Source organism: Rhinatrema bivittatum, chromosome 16 (assembly GCF_901001135.1).
Source record: "Rhinatrema bivittatum chromosome 16, aRhiBiv1.1, whole genome shotgun sequence".
Classification (NCBI taxonomy): Eukaryota; Metazoa; Chordata; class Amphibia; order Gymnophiona; family Rhinatrematidae; genus Rhinatrema; species Rhinatrema bivittatum.
In genome coordinates this window covers 22,397,548-22,418,757 of record NC_042630.1, presented here as the reverse complement: position 1 = coordinate 22,418,757, position 21,210 = coordinate 22,397,548, and the positions used below count along the sequence as shown (strand labels likewise).

Sequence of the window (21,210 nt, the reverse complement as noted above, 5' to 3'; positions counted from 1 at the left end):
ATTAAGTTTAAAAAAAAAAAAAAAAAAAAAAAAGGCAGAGTTCTTTCAACTTCTGGGGAGTGGCTTATCTTCCTTGTCTCTTCTCTGCGGCCTTGCTGTTTATTTCTCGTTGCAGCCAGGGGTAAGTTTGTTTTTCCTTTGTAGTTTTTTCCTTTACAGCTCAGCCCCCGGTGCCCGCGAAAGCCGGTGGAGCCGGCCTCTTCGCTCTTTACTCCCTCACCCGCGGCCATTTTACAGCTCCTCATGGGCTGCTGAGCCATTTAGGGAAAGATGTCTGGGGCGGGTCGTGTGGCCAGGAAGGCCCCCCCGCGGCACCCTCCTATATTTTCAGACAGCGGGCAGTGCGGGCCGACCGGGCCCCCCCGCAGCGGCGCCTTTGTGCGCGTGGCCCCCCCCCCCCCCGTGGCTTTTTCTTTTCTCCTGCAGCGATCCCGATGCCGCGGCCATCCCGCTGTGCGGCCTGCGGAGACCCGGGGTCCCGGATTTCCCGGGAGGGCATCTGTGCACGATGCCTTCCCGGGGGGGAAGGTACCTCACAGTCCCTGACTGATTTCTCTTTTTTGCCCGGGCGGTGCGGGCCGGCCACTCCGCCATTTTTGGCGGGAACAGCGGCCATTTTACATTCTGAGCGCCCTGAGGCGCAGGCCACGAGGGGGAACGGATCCCTGGAGGCCACGAGGGAGAACGGATCCCTGGAGGACTCTACCAGCGGGGGTGTTCCCCCGATTTTGGTGCAGGAACCAAGCACCCAGAGCCAGGGAGCAGGAACCATGCCGCCCCCGAAGCGCACCCGAGCAGGCCGGGGTTCTCTCCGGAGTTTATCCTGCTCATGCATACCGCTTATCTGCAGGGGCTGGAAGCACCTGTGGGACCCCCCCCCCCTCCTAAGATCCCTCGGATGTCGCCCTCGACGCCGGCCCCCCCCGACCCTCCGGGAGTGGGGGCCTCCCGCCTTCCTACCCGGGTCCGATCCACGCCCGCGGCAGTGGGGGCGGTGCCAGACCCAGCGGGACATGGACTTGACCTCCCGGACGGGGGACAAGGGGACGGCACACAGGAGGGGGATGATCCGCGTACCCTACGCCTCTTCCAGAGGGAAGAGCTGGACGACCTCATCCCGCAGATCATCCAGGAATTAGATTTGGATCCGCCACCAGACCCGCCTGCCCCAGTAGCTCCCGCTGTCATCACTTCTTCAAGGAAGGGAGATCCTGTCCTGGCGGCACTCCGGCCGAGGGCTCGGGCTTTTCCCATTCATGACTCGTTTTTACAACTTCTCACCAGGGAATGGGACACCCCGGAGGCCTCCCTGAAGAGCAGCCGGGCTATGGAAAAGCTGTACCCGCTCCCCGAAGATTTTCTGGACCTCATCAAGGTCCCAAAGGTGGACTCCGCAGTGTCGGCGGTCACGAAGAGGACGACTATCCCAGTGACGGGAGGTGCGGCGTTGCGGGACACACAGGATCGTAAGTTGGAAGTTTTCCTTAAGCGGGTTTTCGAGGTCTCCGCTCTGGGTATGCGGGCGGTGATGTGCAGTTCGCTTGCCCAGCGGGCTAGTCTCCTTTGGGTGCAACAACTCCTCACGTCTCAGAACCTGCCGTCCGATGAGGCTGCCCAGGCAGATCGGCTAGAAGCCGCAGTGGCGTATGGGGCGGACGCCTCGTACGACCTTTTTCGGGTCCTCACAAGATCCATGGTTTCGGTAGTGGCAGCACGACGACTACTGTGGCTACGCAATTGGGCGTCTGATACGTCCTCTAAGTCCAGTCTGGGCTCTCTTCCCTTCAGGGGCAAGTTCCTCTTCTGGGAGGATTTGGACCAGATCATCAAGTCCCTGGGGGAGAACGCTGTTCATCGGCTGCCGGAGGATAGGTTTTGACCATCCAGAGCGTTTTCTTCTTCTCGGACCAGAGCCAGAGCGCAACGGCGCTACAGGGGCTACAGACAGACGGGCTCCCGGCCATCCGCCCCCAGGTCTCAGCCCTGGTTGCGCGCCTTCCGCGGGCATCGGCCCGCACGCACTACTCCCGGAACCGGGAACCCCTATACCAAGTCTTCACAATGATGCCAGTCTCGCCCACTCCCCTGTCCCCAGGATTGGGGACCGACTAACGTATTTCTAAGCGGAGTGGGCACGGATCACCTCGGACCAGTGGGTCCTGGATACCATAAAACACGGCTACGCATTGGAATTTGTCCGCCCCCCGCAGGGAAGGTTCATCTTTTCCCCCTGTGGCTCGGACCTCAAGAGAGGAGCGGTGCAGCTGACTCTGGACAGACTCCGGGAGATAGGCGCTACTGCGCCCGTGCCCTTCGGAGAGGTGGGCTCGGGCCACTATTCCATCTATTTCGTCGTACCAAAGAAGGACGGTTCCTTCCGGCCTATCCTAGTCCTCAAGGAAGTCAACAAATCCCTTCGAGTCGTTCGGTTCCGCATGGAAACGCTCCGGTCAGTGATTGCGGCGGTGCATCGGGGGGAGTTCCTCGCCTCCCTGGACTTAACGGAGGCCTACCTGCACATTCCCATCCGCCCGGACCACCACAGTTTCCTTCGTTTCAAAATTCTGGACCAGCATTTTCAGTTCACGGCTCTCGCGTTTGGATTGGCGCCGGCGCTGCACACCTTCACCAAGATCATGGTAGTTGTGGCGGCAGCTCTCCGGAAGGAGGGCATCCTGGTTCATCCTTATCTGGACGATTGGCTCCTCCGGGCGAAGTCATTCGATCATGGACGCTCAGCGGTGACTCGAGTAGTACGGTTTCTACATTCCCTGGGATGGGTAGTGAACTTCTCCAAGAGCTCCCTCATGCCCTCGCAACGCTTGGGTTTTTTTTTGGGGGGGCAACTTTCGACACCCTACTGGGCAAAGTTTTTCTGCGCCAGGACAAAGCTCAATCCTTGCGGGATCACACACGACGGTTCTCTGCGTTACCAGAGCCCACCTCCTGGGACTACCTGCAACTCCTGGGAGTGATGGGGTCCACCATCGACCTTGTACCTTGGGCTTTCGCGCACCTCAGGACCTTACAGTGGGCGCTCTTCTCCCGTTGGAAACCAGTATTGCAGGACTATCAGATGATTCTCCCGCTCCCACAGAATGCCAGGGACAGTCTGGGCTGGTGGTTGGATCCGCCGAACCTGGCCCGTGGCATGTCCCTCGATCTGCCAAATTGGGTGGTGGTGACCACCTATGCCAGTCTAGCAGGCTGGGGTGCAGTCTGTGATCGAAGCGCCACGCAGGGGACGTGGTCCACGGTGGAGGCAAAGTGGTCAATCAACCGTCTGGAAACCAGAGCGGTCCGGCTAGCTCTGCGACATTTCCTCCCGCTTCTTCGGAACCGAGAAGTCAGAATCCTATCGGACAACGCTACCACCGTGGTCTACATCAACCGACAAGGAGGCACGCGCAGCCTGCAGGTCGCGCTCGAGGCGGCGCTGCTGATGCAATGGGCGGAGCGTCATCTCGTCCGGCTAGCAGCCTCGCACGTCGCCGGTGTGGACAACGTCCAGGCGGACTTCCTCAGTCGTCAACTGCTGGACCCGGAGAGTGGTCTCTCTCCGACAAAGCAATGCAACTTCTCGTTCATCGGTGGGGGGCCCCCCACTTGGATCTGATGGCGTCCGCTCTCAACGCCAAGGCTCCACGCTTCTTCAGTCGCCGGAGAGAGCGCGGAGGGAGTGGATGCCCTGGTCCTCCCGTGGCCGCCATATCTTTCTTTTCCACCATGGCCCCTGGTGGGCAGGATGCTCCGCAGAATAGAAAGCCATCAGGGGACCGTGGTTTTCGTCACCCCAGAATGGCCCAGGCGACCCTGGTTTGCGGACCTGCTACAGCTGGTGATCGACAGGCCAATCAGGCTGGGGCACCTCCCCCAGCTCCTACATCAGGGCCCGGTATTTTTCGAGCAGACAAAACTCTTCTGTCTTGCGGCCTGGCTTTTGAGAGGCGCCGCCTCCGGCGTCGGGGCTACCTGGAGGCGGTAGTATCCACGCTATTGCGGGCACGAAAGACATCGACGTCGGCGACCTGTGTTCGAGCTGTGGTGTACCAGCCAGGCCACGAGACCCGCTAAGGCTTCTGTACCTCAGATCCTTCAGTTTCTACAGGCGGGGGTGGAAAAAGGGCTCGCCTATAATTCACTACGGGTTCAGGTGGCCGCCCTTGGTTCGCTGTGGAGCGATGGGGGCTCTCTTCTACAGTATCCTGACATTGCTCGTTTTCTCAAGGGTGTCAAGCATATGCGTCCTCCGTTGCGGGACCCTTGTCCCTCCTGGAGTCTTAACCTTGTGCTTTGCTCCCTGTCGGGACCACTGTTCGAGCCGCTGCGCAGCGCAACGATAAAGGATCTCACTCTCAAGACTGTATTTCTTGTGACCATCTGTTCCGCTCGGCGCATCTCGGAGCTGCAGGCTCTGTCGTGTAGAGAGCCCTATCTCCGTTTCTCTGACTCTGGAGTCTCGCTTCGCACCGTTCCCTCCTTCCTTCCGAAGGTGGTTTCTGCATTCCATGTGAACCAGACGGTGGAGTTGCCGTCCTTCTCTTCTTCAGAGCCGAAGTCTCTCCGTCTCTTGAATGTCAAGCGCACTCTGCGCCTCTATCTGGAGGCTACAAATGAGTTCCGAACCTCTGACCATCTCTTTGTACTCTGGGCCGGTCCTAAGAAGGGGTCTCAGGCCTCGAAGACTACCATTGCCAGATGGCTGAAGGCCGGCATTGCTGCTTCTTACATTGGGGCGGGTCGGACTCCCCCACCCGGAATCGTAGCGCATTCTACACGTTCTCAGGCGGCTTCCTGGGCGGAGGTTCGCTCGGTATCCTCGCAGGAAATTTGTAGGGCAGCCACCTGGAAATCGTTACACACGTTCTCGAGGCACTATCGTCTGCACCTCGCCTCTTCGGTCTCTGGACACTTTGGCGAGCAGGTTCTCCGAGCAGGCCTCGCAGGACCCCACCCGATTTAGGGAAGCTTGGGTACATCCCACTGTCTGGACTGATCCAGGTACGTACAGGGAAAAGAAAATTATTATTTACCTGCTAATTTTCGTTCCTGTAGTACCATGGATCAGTCCAGACGCCCACCGCGTTTGGGTTCTTGATCCTGCTCAGCTCTGCGCTGCTTCTTGCTCGCAGTTGTTTCTTTTCGCTGTTTTTCACAGCTCCCTACAAGTTGGTAGGATGTTTGCAGTTACTTGTTGCGGTTACAATTGTTTTCATTATCTGTTTCCACAAACTTGATCCTTCGGGGGTTTCTACTCGGGCTTTGATATACTCGATACTGAACTCCTGCAGAGGGGGTAGTAGTATATATGGATACGCCCCCTCAAAGCTTGTGCTGACTCCATCTGCTGGATTGGGGACATAACCCACTGTCTGGACTGATCCATGGTACTACAGGAACGAAAATTAGCAGGTAAATAATAATTTTCTTTTCACCTGGAAAGGCTGTCAAGCACAAGGAGAGCGAAAAATATGGTTAAGGACTTGCAAGGGTCACAGGAATAAACTCTATATGGCACCCCCCCATTATACAACATTAAAACAAGAGTGTTTCCTCAGTCGGTGACTACTAATGAAAATCCCAGACTGTCATACGAGGCACTACCAGCAGGATATGTCTCCGTTGTCTTATAGATAATCATCGGTCAGAGTGCGTTCGTATGCATTTTTTTCAGTTTGTAAATAAAAGGAACACTTATCTGATCATTCAAACACAATGGGGTAGATTTTAAAAATTTGGCGATCATGTACTTTTGTTCGCGCACCAGGCGCGAACAAATGTACACTGGATTTTATAAGATACGCGTGTAGCCGCACGTATCTTATAAAATCTGGGGTCGGCGTGCGCAAGGGGGTGTACATTTGTGCAACCTGTGCGCGCCGCCTGTTCCCTCCGAGGCCGCTCTGAAATCGGAGCGGCCTCGGAGGGAACTTTCTTTCGCCCTCTCCCGCACTTTCCCTTCCCTTCCCTAACCCCCCCCCCCCCCCCACCTTTGTCGGCAAAGTTACGCCTGCTGAAAGCAGGCGTAACTTTGCGCTAGCCGGCCGGCAGCCCCGCTCCATGTTCTGGTCCCGGGGGCTGGTCCAGAGGCCGCGGCCACGCCCCCGGAACACCCCCGGGCTGAAACCACGCCCGCGTCGCCACCCCCAAAACGCCACGCCCCTGACACGCCCCTTTTACAAAGCCCGGGGACTTGCGCATGTCCCGGGGCTCTGCGCGCGCCGGTGGCCTATGCAAAATAGGCCACCGGCGCGCAGGGCATTTAAAATCCGCCCCAGTATTGCAGATATCTCAAAATGTCATAGAAGGTATAGTCGCCCCAGATTTCAGCAAAATCTTCTAAGATGTAGAAGCCCCGACATGGGTCCGTGTTTCAAACGATTCTGTATCGGAGGGAATTTCCTTCCTTTCCTTCATTGCATGAATTTTCTTTTCATGCAACGATTTTGATCAAGAACTCAGCAGAGAAGCCCAGGTACTGCAGATGACGTCTAGTAAGTCGAACCTTGCTCTCTTCCCACTTCTACTCCTTCCTTTCGCCCCCCCCCCACGGGATAGTCTGAATTTACTGGAGTTCTTTAAAGAAAGTAACTTTGGCTTATGAGTGAGGTACTGGGTTAGTTGTATCTCGGTGGAATCTTCCCAAGTATGGAAGAAACATAGGGAGAGGCTATGCCAGTTCTCAGATATCTGAGGACAAAATCCAAGGGCGTATTGTTCAGGGTTTGCAATCTGTGTTGCAAATCTTAGTGTCGCTTGCATTAGGAGTGGGCTGAGGGAATAGACCCTGGTTGGGGAAACCTTGAGTCCACTGGGCTGTGGCACTCTCTCCCTCTGCCTACAACCTGCAGCCAGTAAGCAGCAAAAGAGGTAGTCGAGTTAAGCCAAGCCACTGCTGGCAGTGAGCTGTATAGTAAATGGTGCCTTGAGGAGGTGGGTGGGGGATTGTCATGAGGCGTTGCTGGCCAGGCTCATGGAGCCACTGCTTCTAGGTGCGGAGAATCAGGTCTGGGTGAGGCAGAGAGCTGGAGCATTCGGGGGGGGGGGGAGTTAGGTTTTTATCCAATCTGGAAGGGCTCAGTGGCTGCTTTTATCACAGCATGTTTGGGGGGGTTTATGGTCATGCTGCAAAACTTGTGATCTCTTCCCCATGTTGTAAGGGCCAACAAAGGACATTAGTAAACTGTAGCATTGAGCACGGTGGAGTTAATATGTGGCACAACTGTTGCTGTATCTGAACACTGCAGTATTTGTTTTCTTTTTCTTTCCTTGAGTCATTCATTTTGTAGAAATCACAAGACTTGCAATAGAAGTCACTAATGAGCTGGAGTAGGAAGAAATGTTTGGGAATCTTATGCCCCCTCCCCCCTCCACTGGAACAGCTAAGGTGGCCTCACAGGGGCTCATGATGATTAAAAGTTGCCCCCTCCCGGAGTAGAGCATGAGACCTGATCTAGGACTCCGTGAGGCCTGCTTGAGAACTTGGCAGAGCTGCCGAGTCAGACAGATGGAGGGGAGGCAGCAATCAATGGGAGTTGAGAAACTCCTGTGCCTCGGCCAGGAAAGACTTTGGGGTGACTGATCCTCAAGGGAACAAAACACTGAAGTCATGTGCAGAGTCAAAAAAAATGTTGTTTGTTTGTTTTGTAGGTCACAGTCATTTCTTAGGGGAAAGGGGAAATTGCTCCATTGATTTCTTGAGATTTGGGTCCCCAGGTTTTGGGCTTTTAACACAGTTAACCAGATGTAGCATTCTTTTTGTTCTATACTTCTGTTCGTTTGATAAGGCAGGAATTTACTTGCTTTGTATTTTAAGCATGTAGATTTTTCCTATCTCAAGGTTATTCTTGGATTTAAATGAAAAAATGCAGACATTAAATAAAATTGCATTACAACAGACATGGAAAAAGAAAAGAAATTTCCCAATAACCTTTATCATGTCTGCAGAGCTAAACTCCGCACCTTTCTCTGTCAGTTGTGGGAGTCCTGATGAGATCAGCTAAGACGCTGCTCCCCAGGTTCTTCCTGGTTGCTCGGCTTATCAGCAAGGGCTCTCAGAGCTTGCACTGTCTCTGAAACTTTTTTTCTCGGCTGGAAAAGCTGCTTACCTGTAACTGGTGTTCTCCATGAACAGGATAAACCTTCCCACGTGTGGGTGACAGCATGACCCAGCACCAAGCAGACCTCGGCAAAGCCCCCTCAGTCGATACCAAAACTGATAGATGCGGTTTATTTCAGGATCTATAGTCTGCCATCTTACGAGATATTCTGTTCAGCATACAGAAGTGAATAAACTCTGTGGAGAACGGGAGAGAATGGGAAATGACTTACTGTGCTGAAGAGAGATTACACCAGTTACATGTAAGCAAATTCATTTTCTCCAGGGACAAGCAGGATGAACCGTCTCTCACGTGTGGGGACTCCCGAGTTAAGGATTTTCTTGGCGTCCCATTTATATTTTGCAAAGCAATCCGCTCTTAGGGCGACCGAGGGAGGAGTTTAATTGCACCGGTACATTTAAAACAGGTTTCTGAGGACTGACTAGCTGAATTTACTGTCCTGAAAGGAGTTGGCCTCTAAGCAGTAGTGGGATGCAGATGTGCATACTGAATGCCACATGGCTGCCCTACGTATCTCTTTAATTGATGTGAAGGCAGTATGAGCTGAGGAGGCAGCCATTGTGCATCCCGACTGGTGAAAATTTCAAGGGTTAAACTTATTGGTGAATTAGTCCGTTCTACTAAAACGTATTGACGTGTCTCCCCTATGAGACTGCATCACCTAGCTGTATTTTCATCTGTTGTTAATTTCCTTAAAAAGAGAAAAAAAAACCCTCCACACTAAATCCATTTATAAGTAGAAGCAACGCAGGCAATAGCTTGTGTCCAGATCAGAAATATTTTCTTGAATCAAAAAGATATTAAAAAAAAAAAAACCAAACCTATTCAAATCGGGGTTTAACCCATGAGGAGCAAAAAATCGACTGTTTTGGCTAAGCAAGAAGCACAACACGATCTCCACTGTGCCAGTCCAGAAGTGCTTGGTCACGCACCACTGCTTACCGAAAACTCTCCAAGTGATTCAGCGGTGCTCGACCTCAACACTGGGTTTTCCTAGCCCGTAGATAGCTATGATGTTCTGTTTGCCTTGTTCTCGGGATCCTTTTTATTTTACCTACATAGACACCGTACTAAACAAATCACACAATTTTTTTTTTTTTCCCATCAGCTACAAAACAAAGGCGATGTCTTCTGTAGGCTGATGAACACATCAGACCATTCCCCCGTTTTTGAAACGGCCCTTCCGAGAAGCAGCGTGATCGGCTGGCGAGCAGTTTGAACTGGTGGTATTGATTGTACCACCCTATGTCGGCCATTCGCGCTGCTTATCAGGGACGTTTCAAACTTGGGGGATGGTTTGCTGGTTGGCAGTACAGAGCGATGATGACGTGAGCTTCGGTTTGGTTTGCTAAAGGGCTTTGTGTGTTTTCCATAGTTTGGATGCTGTGGCAGGTGATGTCTTTTGAAAAGAGAATGAATTACCCCTGAAGCAGATGAGTGTGAAATGTAGATTGGTGTCCGGGTAAACGAGATTGAAGATTAAGAAATCCAAGGAAGTGTCAAAGAGCTTTCTCTACAGAATTTGGAGCAAAGATGCTTTTATGCACAAACCATGAAGTGAACTTTCTGGGCTAAATAGTTTAAAAAATGTGGACATGTGTATTTGCAGACCTCACGTTTTGTATGATTGTCCAGCCACCCCTTTTTCACCTCTTAGTGAGAACTGTGGGGAGGTTAGCAGGTGAGTTGGTTGGCATGAAGTGCTCCTTTTTTTTTTTTTTTTCTTCTTCTCAGAGCCAAATTGGGTTATGTACCTGTTAAGTTCAAATCAACAGGGAAAAATAAAGCAATTCAATACAATCCATATTAACAACAAAACAAAGCTTAGGCAGATCAATCTGGATAATCCTTAATATCGCTAAAATAACAGTCCGATGGCTTCCATAATTCTGTATGACCTCCCCCTCCTCCCAAACCAATTATTCTCTGCAGCAAATATTTCATACTAGCGCAATAAGCAAACTAAATTCTACCGCACCTGAAAAGTAATGTACCCAGTCTTTCAGCTAACCCCAATAGAACATCCAGCAATACTTTCTTTGCTGAATCGTATTAGATCTCTAAATGGCAATAGCTAAGCCTCTGATGTTTTTGTCTTTGTCTTTCAGGAGCTGCATGAAATCATGGTAAGTGTCCACTTGTTGCATGCCCCCATCTTCAGCGCCTGCATTACACCTACGATTCGTCCCCTGTGACCTCTGAACCCTAGAAACTAAGGTCATCATACCTGCAGACACTGTTGGGCCAGTCCTGAGGAGGAGAGTCTGTCTCCTCTTTTCAAGGATTGGGAGGGATAGGATGCCGGCCTAGTGAATGGCTCAAATGCCCACCCTGGGTCCTCCTGCTTACATATTCCCCCCCGCCCCACTTCAGTCCAATCATGCACATGCTGAAGGTGAAACATTCTCGGCCAAGCCCTGCCTACACATCTGGATTTCTTTTGCACAGAGGACATGGGAGTGAAATTCCACTGCTGCTTGGCCTGCTGTCTGTGTGCTTGCAACGATTTCTCCTTGTAGAAGAGGGCACTGGAGAGGGAGATTCCAGAGCGCTGAATATGGCCCCAGGTCTGAGGGGGGAGAGTTTTCGGGTCTGTGCTCTTCAGGGGTTCTAACCCTCTCGTTTTTGTTCTTGATCTGCCCTCAGAAGGTCTATGAGATCGGTATCATCACTCAGTTCCCCTTCTCCTCCAGTCTGCAGCGCATGAGTGTGGTGACTCGAACACTGGGGCAGAAGAGACTTGACGCCTATATGAAGGGGGCACCTGAGACGGTGGCAGCTCTTTGCAAGAGGGAAACTGGTAAGAGGCATTTCTCCATTTTACACTAATATAGAGAAGGGGGTTTCCAGGGCCTCGCGCTGTAATCCAGAGACAGGAGGAGTTCATGGAGCTTATTCTTCCTTTCTCCCTCACTGTAACCCAGAGGTGGGAGGGGCTTGTGGGGCAATGTGGGAGGGACTTGTGGGGCAATGTGTCTCTCCCTCACTGTAACCCAGAGGTGAGAGGGGCTTGTGGGGCAATGTGTCTCTCCCTCTCACTGTAACCCAGAGGTGGGAGGGGCTTGTGGGGCAATGTGTCCCCCTCCCTCACTGTAACCCAGAAGTGGGAGGGGCTTGTGGGGGGTCTGTCTTTCTCCTCTCGCTGTCGCTCAGAGACAAGCGAGGTTAATGGGGCATCATGTCCTGCTGTAGTCCAGAGGTGGGAAGGACTTGCAGGGCCTCGTGTCTCTCCATCTGTCTGTAACAAAAGTATGGGCCTATGGCTGATCATATTGTGTGTGACCCATGGGTTAGAGCTGTTTTCCTTATGCCCTATGATGTCCTTCCCCAGTTCCAGAGAATTTTTCCCAGGTCCTGGAGACTTACACCCGCCAGGGTCTGCGGGTGATAGCTGTGGCACATCGCCAGCTGGAGCCGAAATTCACTTGGCACAGAGTGCAGAGCGTTAACAGGTATCTGAGTATCTCCAGCCTCTGCCCTTCACTCTGTGTGTTTCTTTCCCTCCTTCTATCACTTTCTCTCTCTCTCCCTGCCTCTAGCATTCACTCCATTTCTTTTTCTTTTTTCTCTTTTTTTTTTCTCTTTTTTTTTCTTTCTCTCTTTTTTCTTTCTTTTTCTTTTTTTCTCTCTTTCTCTCTCTCATATTCAGGAACCTTCTTGGCATGATAATTTGGACATGTGTCCCTAAAGAAATGAATAAAAAGAGCAAGTGTCAAAGGAATCTAGCTTGGTAACTCCTTGTTCCCCCATGGAGCTGGTAAATGCACCCGGGTATATTTTAGCTGTGGCACGAAAAGGCTGTCCCTGGAGCAGGGATGAGATTGGTGGAGGAGGAATTGATTTTCAGGTTTGCATGGTGTGTGCCTCATTCTACTGCCCACAGAAATATCAGCCTCACAGTATGTAGGTCTCTTTGGAGAGGAGACAGCTGAGAGGAGATATGATAAGTCTATAAAATGAAAGGAGTGGAATGAGTAAACATGAATCCGTTGTTTACTCTTTCAAAAAGTACAAAGCCAAGGGGACACACAATGAAGCTACTAAGTTGTACATTTAAATCTAACAGGAGAAAATATTTGTTACTCAACATATAATTAAGCTCTGGAATTCATTGCCAGGGGATGTGGTGAAAGCTATTGGTGTAGCTGCCTTTTAAAAAAGGTTTGGAGAAGTTCCTGGAGGAAAAGTCCATAAACCATTATTAAGGGAGAGTTGCAGAAATCCACTGCTTATTCTTGGAATACCCTTGGGATCCTGCCAGGTCCCTGTTGGAAACAGGATACTGGGCTTTGGTCTGACCCAGAATGGCAAATCTCATGTACTTTGTAGGTGATTTTCAAAGGTAAACTGCCTGAGTGGGATCTCTTTTTGAAACTACCTACAAGATCTGTGGGAACAAAAGAACCCCCATGTCTTATAGAAATGCAGGAAAGTGAACATTGCCCCCCACCCCTCACCCTTGAGGTGGATAAAAATAACATTACAAAGGTCAGAAGAGATAATAGCCAGGATCGTTCGTGGGTTCTTGTACTGGTCAGGATCATGTCTGGTCATACTGAGGACAATTAGCGAAACCATTTATGCAATTAATAGAGATTGCTCAGCATAAATGGGCTTGGCTTAAAGTTGTTGTTCTCTGTCTGGCTGAAAGCATGTCCTGGATTTCACAGCATGCGGAGTGCAGCTGGGTTTAGACCTGCCTCCTGTACATTTTTTTTTTTTTCAAAAAAAATTGTATTTTTCAAAGCAAACTTGAGGCAGAAAATGCAGTAGATTTTAAACCAAAGTCAATTTAGGAGAGCCTAAGATTTCTCCATCGACAAGCAGGGCTGAATTAGCCGTGTAACATGGTGCTGAATGAACCCTTCTCTCTCAGCTCATAGAGCTTTTGCTCTACAGAGCATGTGCGGGAGTTGCCTTGTGAGCCTCCTCGGCTCGGACATGTACCTTATATCTGTGTGTTCATTACAATTCAGTACTTTTATTCTTTTAATTTTTTCAATTAAGTTTCCTCACTGTCTCGGCAGCCCCTAAAATGGAACTTTTTTAGTGCTATTAAAAAAACAAAAATTCATGTCTTCAAGATGTCCGGTTTTAGTTTTTCTCTTTCCCTGGCTTTCTGATCTCTCTCTCCCCGACTGCTCTTTCTCTGTTTTGCTGATGATCTCGGGCTGTGCCCACAGGGATGTGATTGAATGTAAGATGGAGTTCCTGGGGCTGGTTATGATGCAGAACAAACTGAAGAGCGAGACTGTCCCGGTCCTGGAAGAGCTGCGTCGAGCCTGTATCCGCACGCTGATGATCACAGGTGAGTCTGACGGATGTACACTCACGCCATCAAAAAGAAAAAAAAGGGGGGCACTGAGCAGGTGTGAGACCTCTCTCCTTTCTCTCTCACACACAGGAGTTGAGAGGCTTGTGTAAATCCTCTGTGTCTCTCTCTCTCTCACACACACACACTCCCACAGGAGCTGAGTATGCAGTGGCCTGTTTCTTACGTAATCCCTCTCGCTTCTCTCTCAGGTGATAACATGCTGACTGCTGTAGCTGTCGCCCGGGAGTGCGGGATGATTCCCCCACGGGGTAAAGTCATCATTACGGAGGCTCTCCCCCCCAGGGACGGGCAGCCTGCCACCATCCACTGGCAGTATGCCGACGAGTTACCCAACCCCCATATCATCCCCACACACAACAAGGAGGTAAGAGCTGGTGGAAGGGAGGAGTGGGGCTGTCTGCGTGTCAAGGCAACAGCGTGGCTGCTGCACGCTGCCTTCCAAACCCGCAGACAAGTTAGACAGCTCAAAGAAATGACTGGGGCTAGGGGTCTCTATCTCTGTCGCTCATGCTCTCTCCGTGGTCTGCAGGCGGTGAGGGTGCTGCTGGAGAAGGACGAGATCCCTGCGATCCGAGGGAATGTTCCGGAAACTATTTACCACTTTGCTATGAGTGGTAAATCCTTCTCGGTCATCTCTGAGCACTTCCCTGAGCTTCTACCAAAGGTCAGTGCTGCAGCTTCTCAGACATCAGACCTGGGGCCTGTTCCCAGCTTGGCTCCTGCTTGAAGGAGGGGCCCTGATGAGAGCCAGATGGGAAGAGAGAGGCCTTGCAGGGAGAGCTGGATGGGAATGTGTAAGAGAGCAGGTGTCTAACCCTTGTACCTCTCCACAGCTGCTCCTTTGTGGCACAGTCTATGCCCGCATGGCCCCAGACCAGAAGACTCAGCTGGTGGAGGCCCTGCAGCGAGTAGAGTAAGTGCTCTGCCTTTGCACAGGAACGACAGATGGGGTGGTGGTTCTAATCCCAGCTCTGTGTGTGTGTCACCTTGTGAGTCTCTAGTACAGTGCTGTGTACATGCTGTCTTTGAAGTGACGAGTGGCTTCCGTCTCTCTTGTAGTTACTTTGTGGGGATGTGTGGAGATGGCGCCAACGACTGTGGGGTGAGTTTCTCCTCCGTTTTTTCACTCCCCCCCTTCCCTGCCTCCCTCGCAGGCTGCATTTTCGCTACATCTCTCCACTTCTCTGCAGGCACTGAAGAGAGCCCATGCTGGCATCTCCCTCTCTGAGCTGGAGGCTTCCGTTGCCTCTCCGTTCACTTCCAAGGTCACCAACATCTCCTGTGTGCCCATCCTCATCAGGTAAGGGGATCAGCCCCCCCCCCCCCCCCCCCCCCCCCCCGCCCTTTTGCATGGAGTCAGAGTGTTTGTGAGGCCTGTCCGCCAGCCGGTGGCATGGGCTGTGGATGAAGGCTGAGTGTTTCTCACCTGTCTGCAGGGAGGCAGCTGGTGTCAAGCGTCCAAGTGACCAGTTTGCCAGGCAGCGATAGGGACCAGGCCTGCCAGTAAAAAGCAGGGCAAGTCGGCAGGGACACATGGTGTGAAAGAACTGAGTGTTCCTTATGTGAATGGGGGTGAGGTTTGGTAGGTGTGTCGCTATCTGTATGACACCCCCCCCCCCCCCTCTCTTCCTCCCACAGGGAAGGCAGAGCAGCCCTCATTACCTCGTTCTGTGTCTTTAAATTCATGGCGCTGTACAGCATCATCCAGTACCTGAGCGTGCTGCTGCTCTACTCTGTAAGTACCTCTCTCCCTTACTGCTACTACTGCTATTACTTTACATTTCTGCAGCACTGCCCAACATACGCAGCGCTGTATAAACACACAAAAGACAGTCTGGCCTTGCCCTTCACCCCCACCCCTGGTCGATCACTGACATTCCCAGCCTACAGTGCCCGGGGCGCTCAGCCCAGCAAGTCACCAACGCACCTGGACTTGGCCTAGCAAGTTGCCAGGGCTCTTAGCCTGTGGCGCCCTGGGCTCGGCTTGGCAAGTTGCCGATTTTTTTTTTTGTTTCTGGCCTGCAGCACCCTCGTCTAGTGCTCTGTGTGCCTGGACTTGTTCCCTCTCATGTGTCGCACTTGCTTTCTTCCACAGGTCATGAGGAACCTGGGGGATATGCAGTACCTCTTCATTGACCTGTTCATCATCATGTCTTTGGTGTTCACCAGTAAGTCCAGGCTTCTGCCCAAAGGATACTATGCTTCTGTGGGCAAAATGAAACGCCCAGAACAAGCTGCAGCTAAGACCGTTTTTACTTGCTTGCACTAATAAATCTGTGATGAGCTCTCCAGTCTCAAAGCCCCTACACAGAGTTGATGACTCCCCAGATGGGTGAGGTTGGTTCATTAAATGGATATGGCCTGCAAAACACCCGTTAAGTGGGAACAGGAGGGGATGCTGCAGGGCAGGCGTGAGGTGTGGTGTATTGAAGGAGCTGTATTGCGGGAGAGGCAGTCTCGGGACTGGAGTAGCAGAGGGTCCTGTAGGGCCAGGAGTGAGGCAGAGGGCTCAGTACTTGAGTAGCGGGGTGGGGTGTATTGGCAGAGCTGGCGGAGGAATCCTTCCTGGAATAAGCAGGGAGTGCCGCAGGGCAGGAGCAAGGTGCATTGACAGAGCCGTGTGGCTCCATACCCCAGCAGTACTTCCTACTTTCTTCTTTTTTTTTTTAATATTTTAGTTTTCCAAGTATATTACAGCAAAGGAGATTAGAATAAGAGACATGGTTGCCAGATAACATCAACATCATAAGTAGCAAGGCAAGAAGCGCTGTTTATACATTTATTTTGATTTTATTTAGTGACGCAGACAGTAGTTGCCCATGGCGACTCGAGCTTTCAAAGCCACATTCTCTGGACAAGCTCATCAAATGCTCCAAGAACAAAAAAACCTCAAATTTCTAATTCCACTTCAGAGAGTTTCACTTCTTTCAGGTGTTCTCTGACACCTGAAGGGTGAACATTATAAAATCTTTGCAAGCCAGTCGATAGTTTTGCAAACCCTCCGCCTTCTCACGCTGTCATTTGTTGATGCCCCAAAGAGAAAGAGAGTAAGTGAGGTTTCCTTAACCCAATGTTTAGCTAGCAAAAGACGATTTGAATGTTTTTGTAATTGTCATCAAACTGATCAACCGCTTCCTTCTTGTAGCTCTGAACCCCTTTGTTCCTCCTTTGCAGTGAGTCTGAATAGCTCCTGGAAGGAGCTGGTGCCCCAGCGCCCCCCCACGGGGCTCATGTCTGTGCAGCTGCTGCTGTCCGTCCTGACCCAAATCCTGCTGTCCCTGGGCTTCCAGGTCACCGCATTTGTGCTGGTGCGGGAACAACCGTGGTACGAGCCCTGGAGCCCAGAGACCAAGTGAGTAATTTTGGCGCAGCATTCCCAGCCCCAGGAAGCCCATGATCTGCTGCCGGGGCTCTCTTCTCATCCTCGCCTAATTCTTTTTGCAGTGCTTGTGGCCCAGCGAGGAATGGCTCGCACGAGAGCGAGTGGTCGGCACCGAATGGGTCCGTGGCCTCCAACACCAGCGCGCAGCTGGAAAGCGATGTGGACAGGGTGATCAGCTTTGAGAACACGACGCTGTTCATCGTCTCCTCCTTCCAGTACCTGATCGTAGCATTCGTCTTCACCAAGGGCAGGCCCTTCCGCCAACCCTCCTACAATAACTGTAAGCAGGGCGTGGTCAGGGACCCGTCTGTGTGAGGCGCCTTCATCTTGTTCGGTGTGTGCAGCCACCTCTAGAGAGCATCCCATGGAAGCCATGACCGACAGAGTCCCATAGAGCTTTTGAAGGGGAGGGAAGAACAGGTTAATCCCCAAAGATCCTCATCCAGCGGGGCTGACATAACACTTTCACTTTCAGAGCTTTCCTGCAAAGACTTGTAGACACAACTGAGCACGTGTAGTAACTCCCACAGCCGCACGGTCTGCCTCAAATTAATATTTTTCCTCTGGTATGGTTAGGAATGCATCAAAGTACCAGAGAGGAGAAAAGCTTTAATTGTCATGGTGGATCTCCCTTTTGAGGTTGGCAAAGGGCGTACCTGTGGGAATTCAGTAATACCTAATCATCCTAACCCACAGCTGTGTCCATCCCGGGCTGGGGAGCAAACCCAGAGTCCTTGGTCCTTCCAGGAGAAAGTTTCACATAAACCTCCTGGTGCCGAGGGCAATATAGGTATGCCTTAAACTGGTTTTCAGAGCTGATGTGGCCAATCAGATAAATATTAGTCACCTAGGAGAAGTATAACAATATGTGAACACAGGGAGGGTCTCCTCCTATACTGGGACATGGTTAGGTTTTAAGGCTGGGATTTCTCACAGGACAAGCAGGATGGTAGTCCTCACAAATGGGTGACATCGAGGATGGAGCCCACCACGGAAAACTTCTGTCAAAGTTTAAACAGAACTTTGACTGGCCCCTACTGGGCATGCCCAGCAAGGCACTGACCCTGCAGCCAGCAGGGGTCTCCCTTCAGTCTTCTTTTTTCCGCGCAGCAGTTGCCACGCGGTGAAAGGAGCTCTCTAACCACGTTCCTGACAGGAATTTGGAAATTAATTTCCTAAGAAAATTTGCCCCTCAGGGGTCTCCCTTCGACAAATTTTTTAGTCATCTCACGGAACCCGGTAAGTTTTTTGCCTTTTTTCATCGACTACCGTCGATTTTGGCCCTCGAGGCCTGTTGGCACTTACCGATCCCCAGCCTAAATTTTGGCTTCCAGCCATGGCAACGGGGGTTCCGTCGTTGTCCGGATTGTACCCGGACTATGTCCATCACAGACCCCCACAGGGTTTGTGTAATGTGTTTGGGTAGTGAGCATGATGTCCTGACTTGCACCAAATGTGCCTTAATGACACCCAAAGGTCGCAAAGCCAGGATGGAGAAGATGGGGCTCCTCTTCCATGCACCCACCCCAACGCCATCGATAGCATCGACGTCATCGGAACCGGCACCGTCGAAGTTGTACCACCATCGTCAACCCTCCGGTGACCGTCCGCCATCGATCGCTTCTTGGCCGTCGACTCCTGTCCCTTCCCCGGATGGGCGAGGGGATCGGAAAGAAAAGCATCGCCATCGACGGCACAAGTCTCGGCCTGTCGAGGATCCACAGCCATCGACCTCTGCTCAAGCCGAGCCACCGACAAAGAAGCCGCGAACAGACCGGACACCCTCCACGTCTCGTTCGCCGGCATCGAGGAAACCCTCACCCTCTCGGGGTGTGGGGGCCGTGATCCCACCGGTTACGGTGGTCCCTCCGGCCCTGCCTCAGCCTCCCTCTCCCGTCGAGCCGGGTATGGTTACCCCTGGTCTCCGGGCAGAACTGGACCGGCTGGTCCAGGAGGCCATCGAGAAAGCGATGAAGAAATTACAACCTCCATCGGCACCGTCTCCGGCACCGGTTCCAGTGCCGCCCCCGGCACCGACGCCGGCACTGGCTTCACCACCGAGGAGGGACCCGACCACCGAGCCGCTGGTGCAAGCGCTAGCACCGCTACTGAGCCGCATGGAGGCACTCATGACGGCCCTTCCATCGGTGATTCCAGTGCCATCGACAACACCACCGTCTCCGACTGGTTTCTCATCGGCAGGAGAAACACCGTTTCGAATTCCCCCTTCCGGGGTAGTTCCATCGGTGCCTTCTGGTATATCTCCACCGATTTATCCTTCGGCTTCATCGATTCCGCGCCAGGCACCGATTCCATCGGCAGCACCGAAGCCATCGATGCCATTTCTAGTTCCACCTACCGCACCGATTCCATCTCGGCTTCCATCGATGCCTTCACAGCCTCAGCCAGGTCCATCAGGGCTACAAGCCCCACATGATCCCTACGATACCTGGGGTGATGATGATGATACCTCCTCTGACACAGATTTGCCTTCGCCACCATCTCCTACAGAGAGTAGAAAAAGATCTCCTCCTGAGGATCTATCTTTCATTAATTTTGTGAAAGAAATGTCAGAGGTTGTACCTTTTCAACTACAATCTGAAGCTGATGACAGACACCAGATGATGGAACTGCTTCAATTTCTGGATGCTCCAAAAATCATCGCTTCTATTCCTATTCAGCAGGTGTTTTTGGATCTGCTCAAGAAAAACTGGGAATCTCCTTCCTCTGTTTCTCCAGTCAACAAGAAGGCTGACTCCACATACCTTGTCCAGTCAGCGCCAGGTTTTCAAAAGCCTCAACTGGATCACCGCTCTGTTGTGGTTGAGTCCGCACAAAAGAAGGCCAAGCGTCTGAAACCACATTCTTCTACTCCACCTACCAAGGACAATAAATTCCTGGATAGTGTGGGACGAAAGGTATATCATGGAGCTATGTTGATTTCACGCATAGCTTCATATCAACTTTACATTACTCAGTACAACAGAGCCATCCTTAAGCAGATGCAAGACTATGCTGACACATTACCAGACCAATACCAACCGCAGCTTCAAGCCCTTCTTCACAAAGGATTTGAGGCAGGGAAGCACGACATCAGAACTGCCTATGACATATTCGATGCTTCCACGAAGGTTTCAGCCACAGCCATCTCAGCTAGACGTTGGGCTTGGTTAAAGTCCTCCAACCTTCGTCCAGAGGTCCAAGATCGTCTTGCTGATTTACCCTGCTTAGGCGACAATTTGTTTGGAGAGCAAATTCAACAGATTGTGGCGGAGTTAAAAGACCACCATGAGATGTTGAAACAACTCTCATCTGTCCCGCCTGAGGTGTCCTCCAAGCAACCACCAAAGAAGGACTCTAAGAAGTCGTTCTTTCGACCACGTCGCTACTTTCCTCCATCAGCTAGGGCTCGTCCTGCACGGTCCTCCAGCAGGCGTCAGCCGAGAAAGCAAAGACCTACTGTAGCCCCACCTCCTGGGCCTACGGCGGGCCTTTGACTTCCCTGTACTGAGCACATGCCAAATCCCTCTTCCACACATCCCTGTGGGAGGTCGTCTGTACCACTTTTTACACCGTTGGAAACAGATCACCTCAGATCAGTGGGTGCTAGCAATTATCGCACAGGGTTACCACCTCAACTTCATAACTCTTCCGCCAGACTCCCCGCCCCTTCAGGCATGGAGTCTAACCAGCCATTTGACTCAATTACAACAAGAAGTATCCCTTCTGCTACAATCAAAAGCTATAGAACCCGTCCCTCCTTGTCAACAAGGGAAAGGATTCTATTCCAGATACTTCCTCATACCAAAGAAATCAGGGGGACTTCGTCTAATTCTGGACCTTCGAGCCCTCAACAAGTATCTGCAAAAAGAAAAGTTCAAGATGGTAACCCTGGGCGCCTTGCTCCCTCTCTTACGAAAGGGGGATTGGCTGTGCTCTCTCGACCTCAAGGATGCTTATACCCACATTGCGATAACACAATCTCATCGCAAGTATCTGCGTTTTCTGATAGGCCACGACCATTATCAATACCGGGTACTACCTTTCGGGCTGGCATCTGCTCCACGGGTCTTTACCAAATGTCTCGTAGTGGTAGCAGCATTCCTCAGGAAGGAAGGTGTCCACGTCTACCCCTATCTGGACGATTGGCTAATCAGGGCCTCCACCCCTCAACTTGCTCAATCCTCCCTGAAGTTGACAATTCACACACTCCTTTCCTTGGGGTTTCTTGTCAATTACGAGAAATCTTGCTTAGTCCCATCTCAAACCTTATCCTTCATTGGAGCAGACTTGGACACCTTACAGGCAAAAGCCTACCTTCCACATCAACGAGTTCAAACGCTCATGTCCCTAGCTCGCCAGCTCCAGTCTCA

At 51.7% G+C, this 21,210-nt stretch overlaps 1 protein-coding gene across 2 annotated transcripts in view; it reads left to right on the top strand.

The window, feature by feature from the left end:
- Window positions 1–21,210, top strand: part of LOC115077847 (probable cation-transporting ATPase 13A3) — a 78,176-nt gene that overhangs the window by 41,711 nt on the left and 15,255 nt on the right. For both annotated transcript variants that reach the window (XM_029580176.1, XM_029580177.1), the window contains 13 exons: window positions 10,229–10,246; window positions 10,767–10,920; window positions 11,452–11,572; window positions 13,304–13,428; window positions 13,644–13,819; window positions 13,985–14,119; window positions 14,289–14,368; window positions 14,515–14,557; window positions 14,646–14,755; window positions 15,094–15,190; window positions 15,551–15,623; window positions 16,630–16,807; window positions 16,900–17,117. In XM_029580176.1, the coding sequence (XP_029436036.1) occupies window positions 10,229–10,246; window positions 10,767–10,920; window positions 11,452–11,572; window positions 13,304–13,428; window positions 13,644–13,819; window positions 13,985–14,119; window positions 14,289–14,368; window positions 14,515–14,557; window positions 14,646–14,755; window positions 15,094–15,190; window positions 15,551–15,623; window positions 16,630–16,807; window positions 16,900–17,117 (1,528 nt within the window). The remainder of the gene's footprint in view (window positions 1–10,228; window positions 10,247–10,766; window positions 10,921–11,451; window positions 11,573–13,303; window positions 13,429–13,643; window positions 13,820–13,984; window positions 14,120–14,288; window positions 14,369–14,514; window positions 14,558–14,645; window positions 14,756–15,093; window positions 15,191–15,550; window positions 15,624–16,629; window positions 16,808–16,899; window positions 17,118–21,210) is intronic.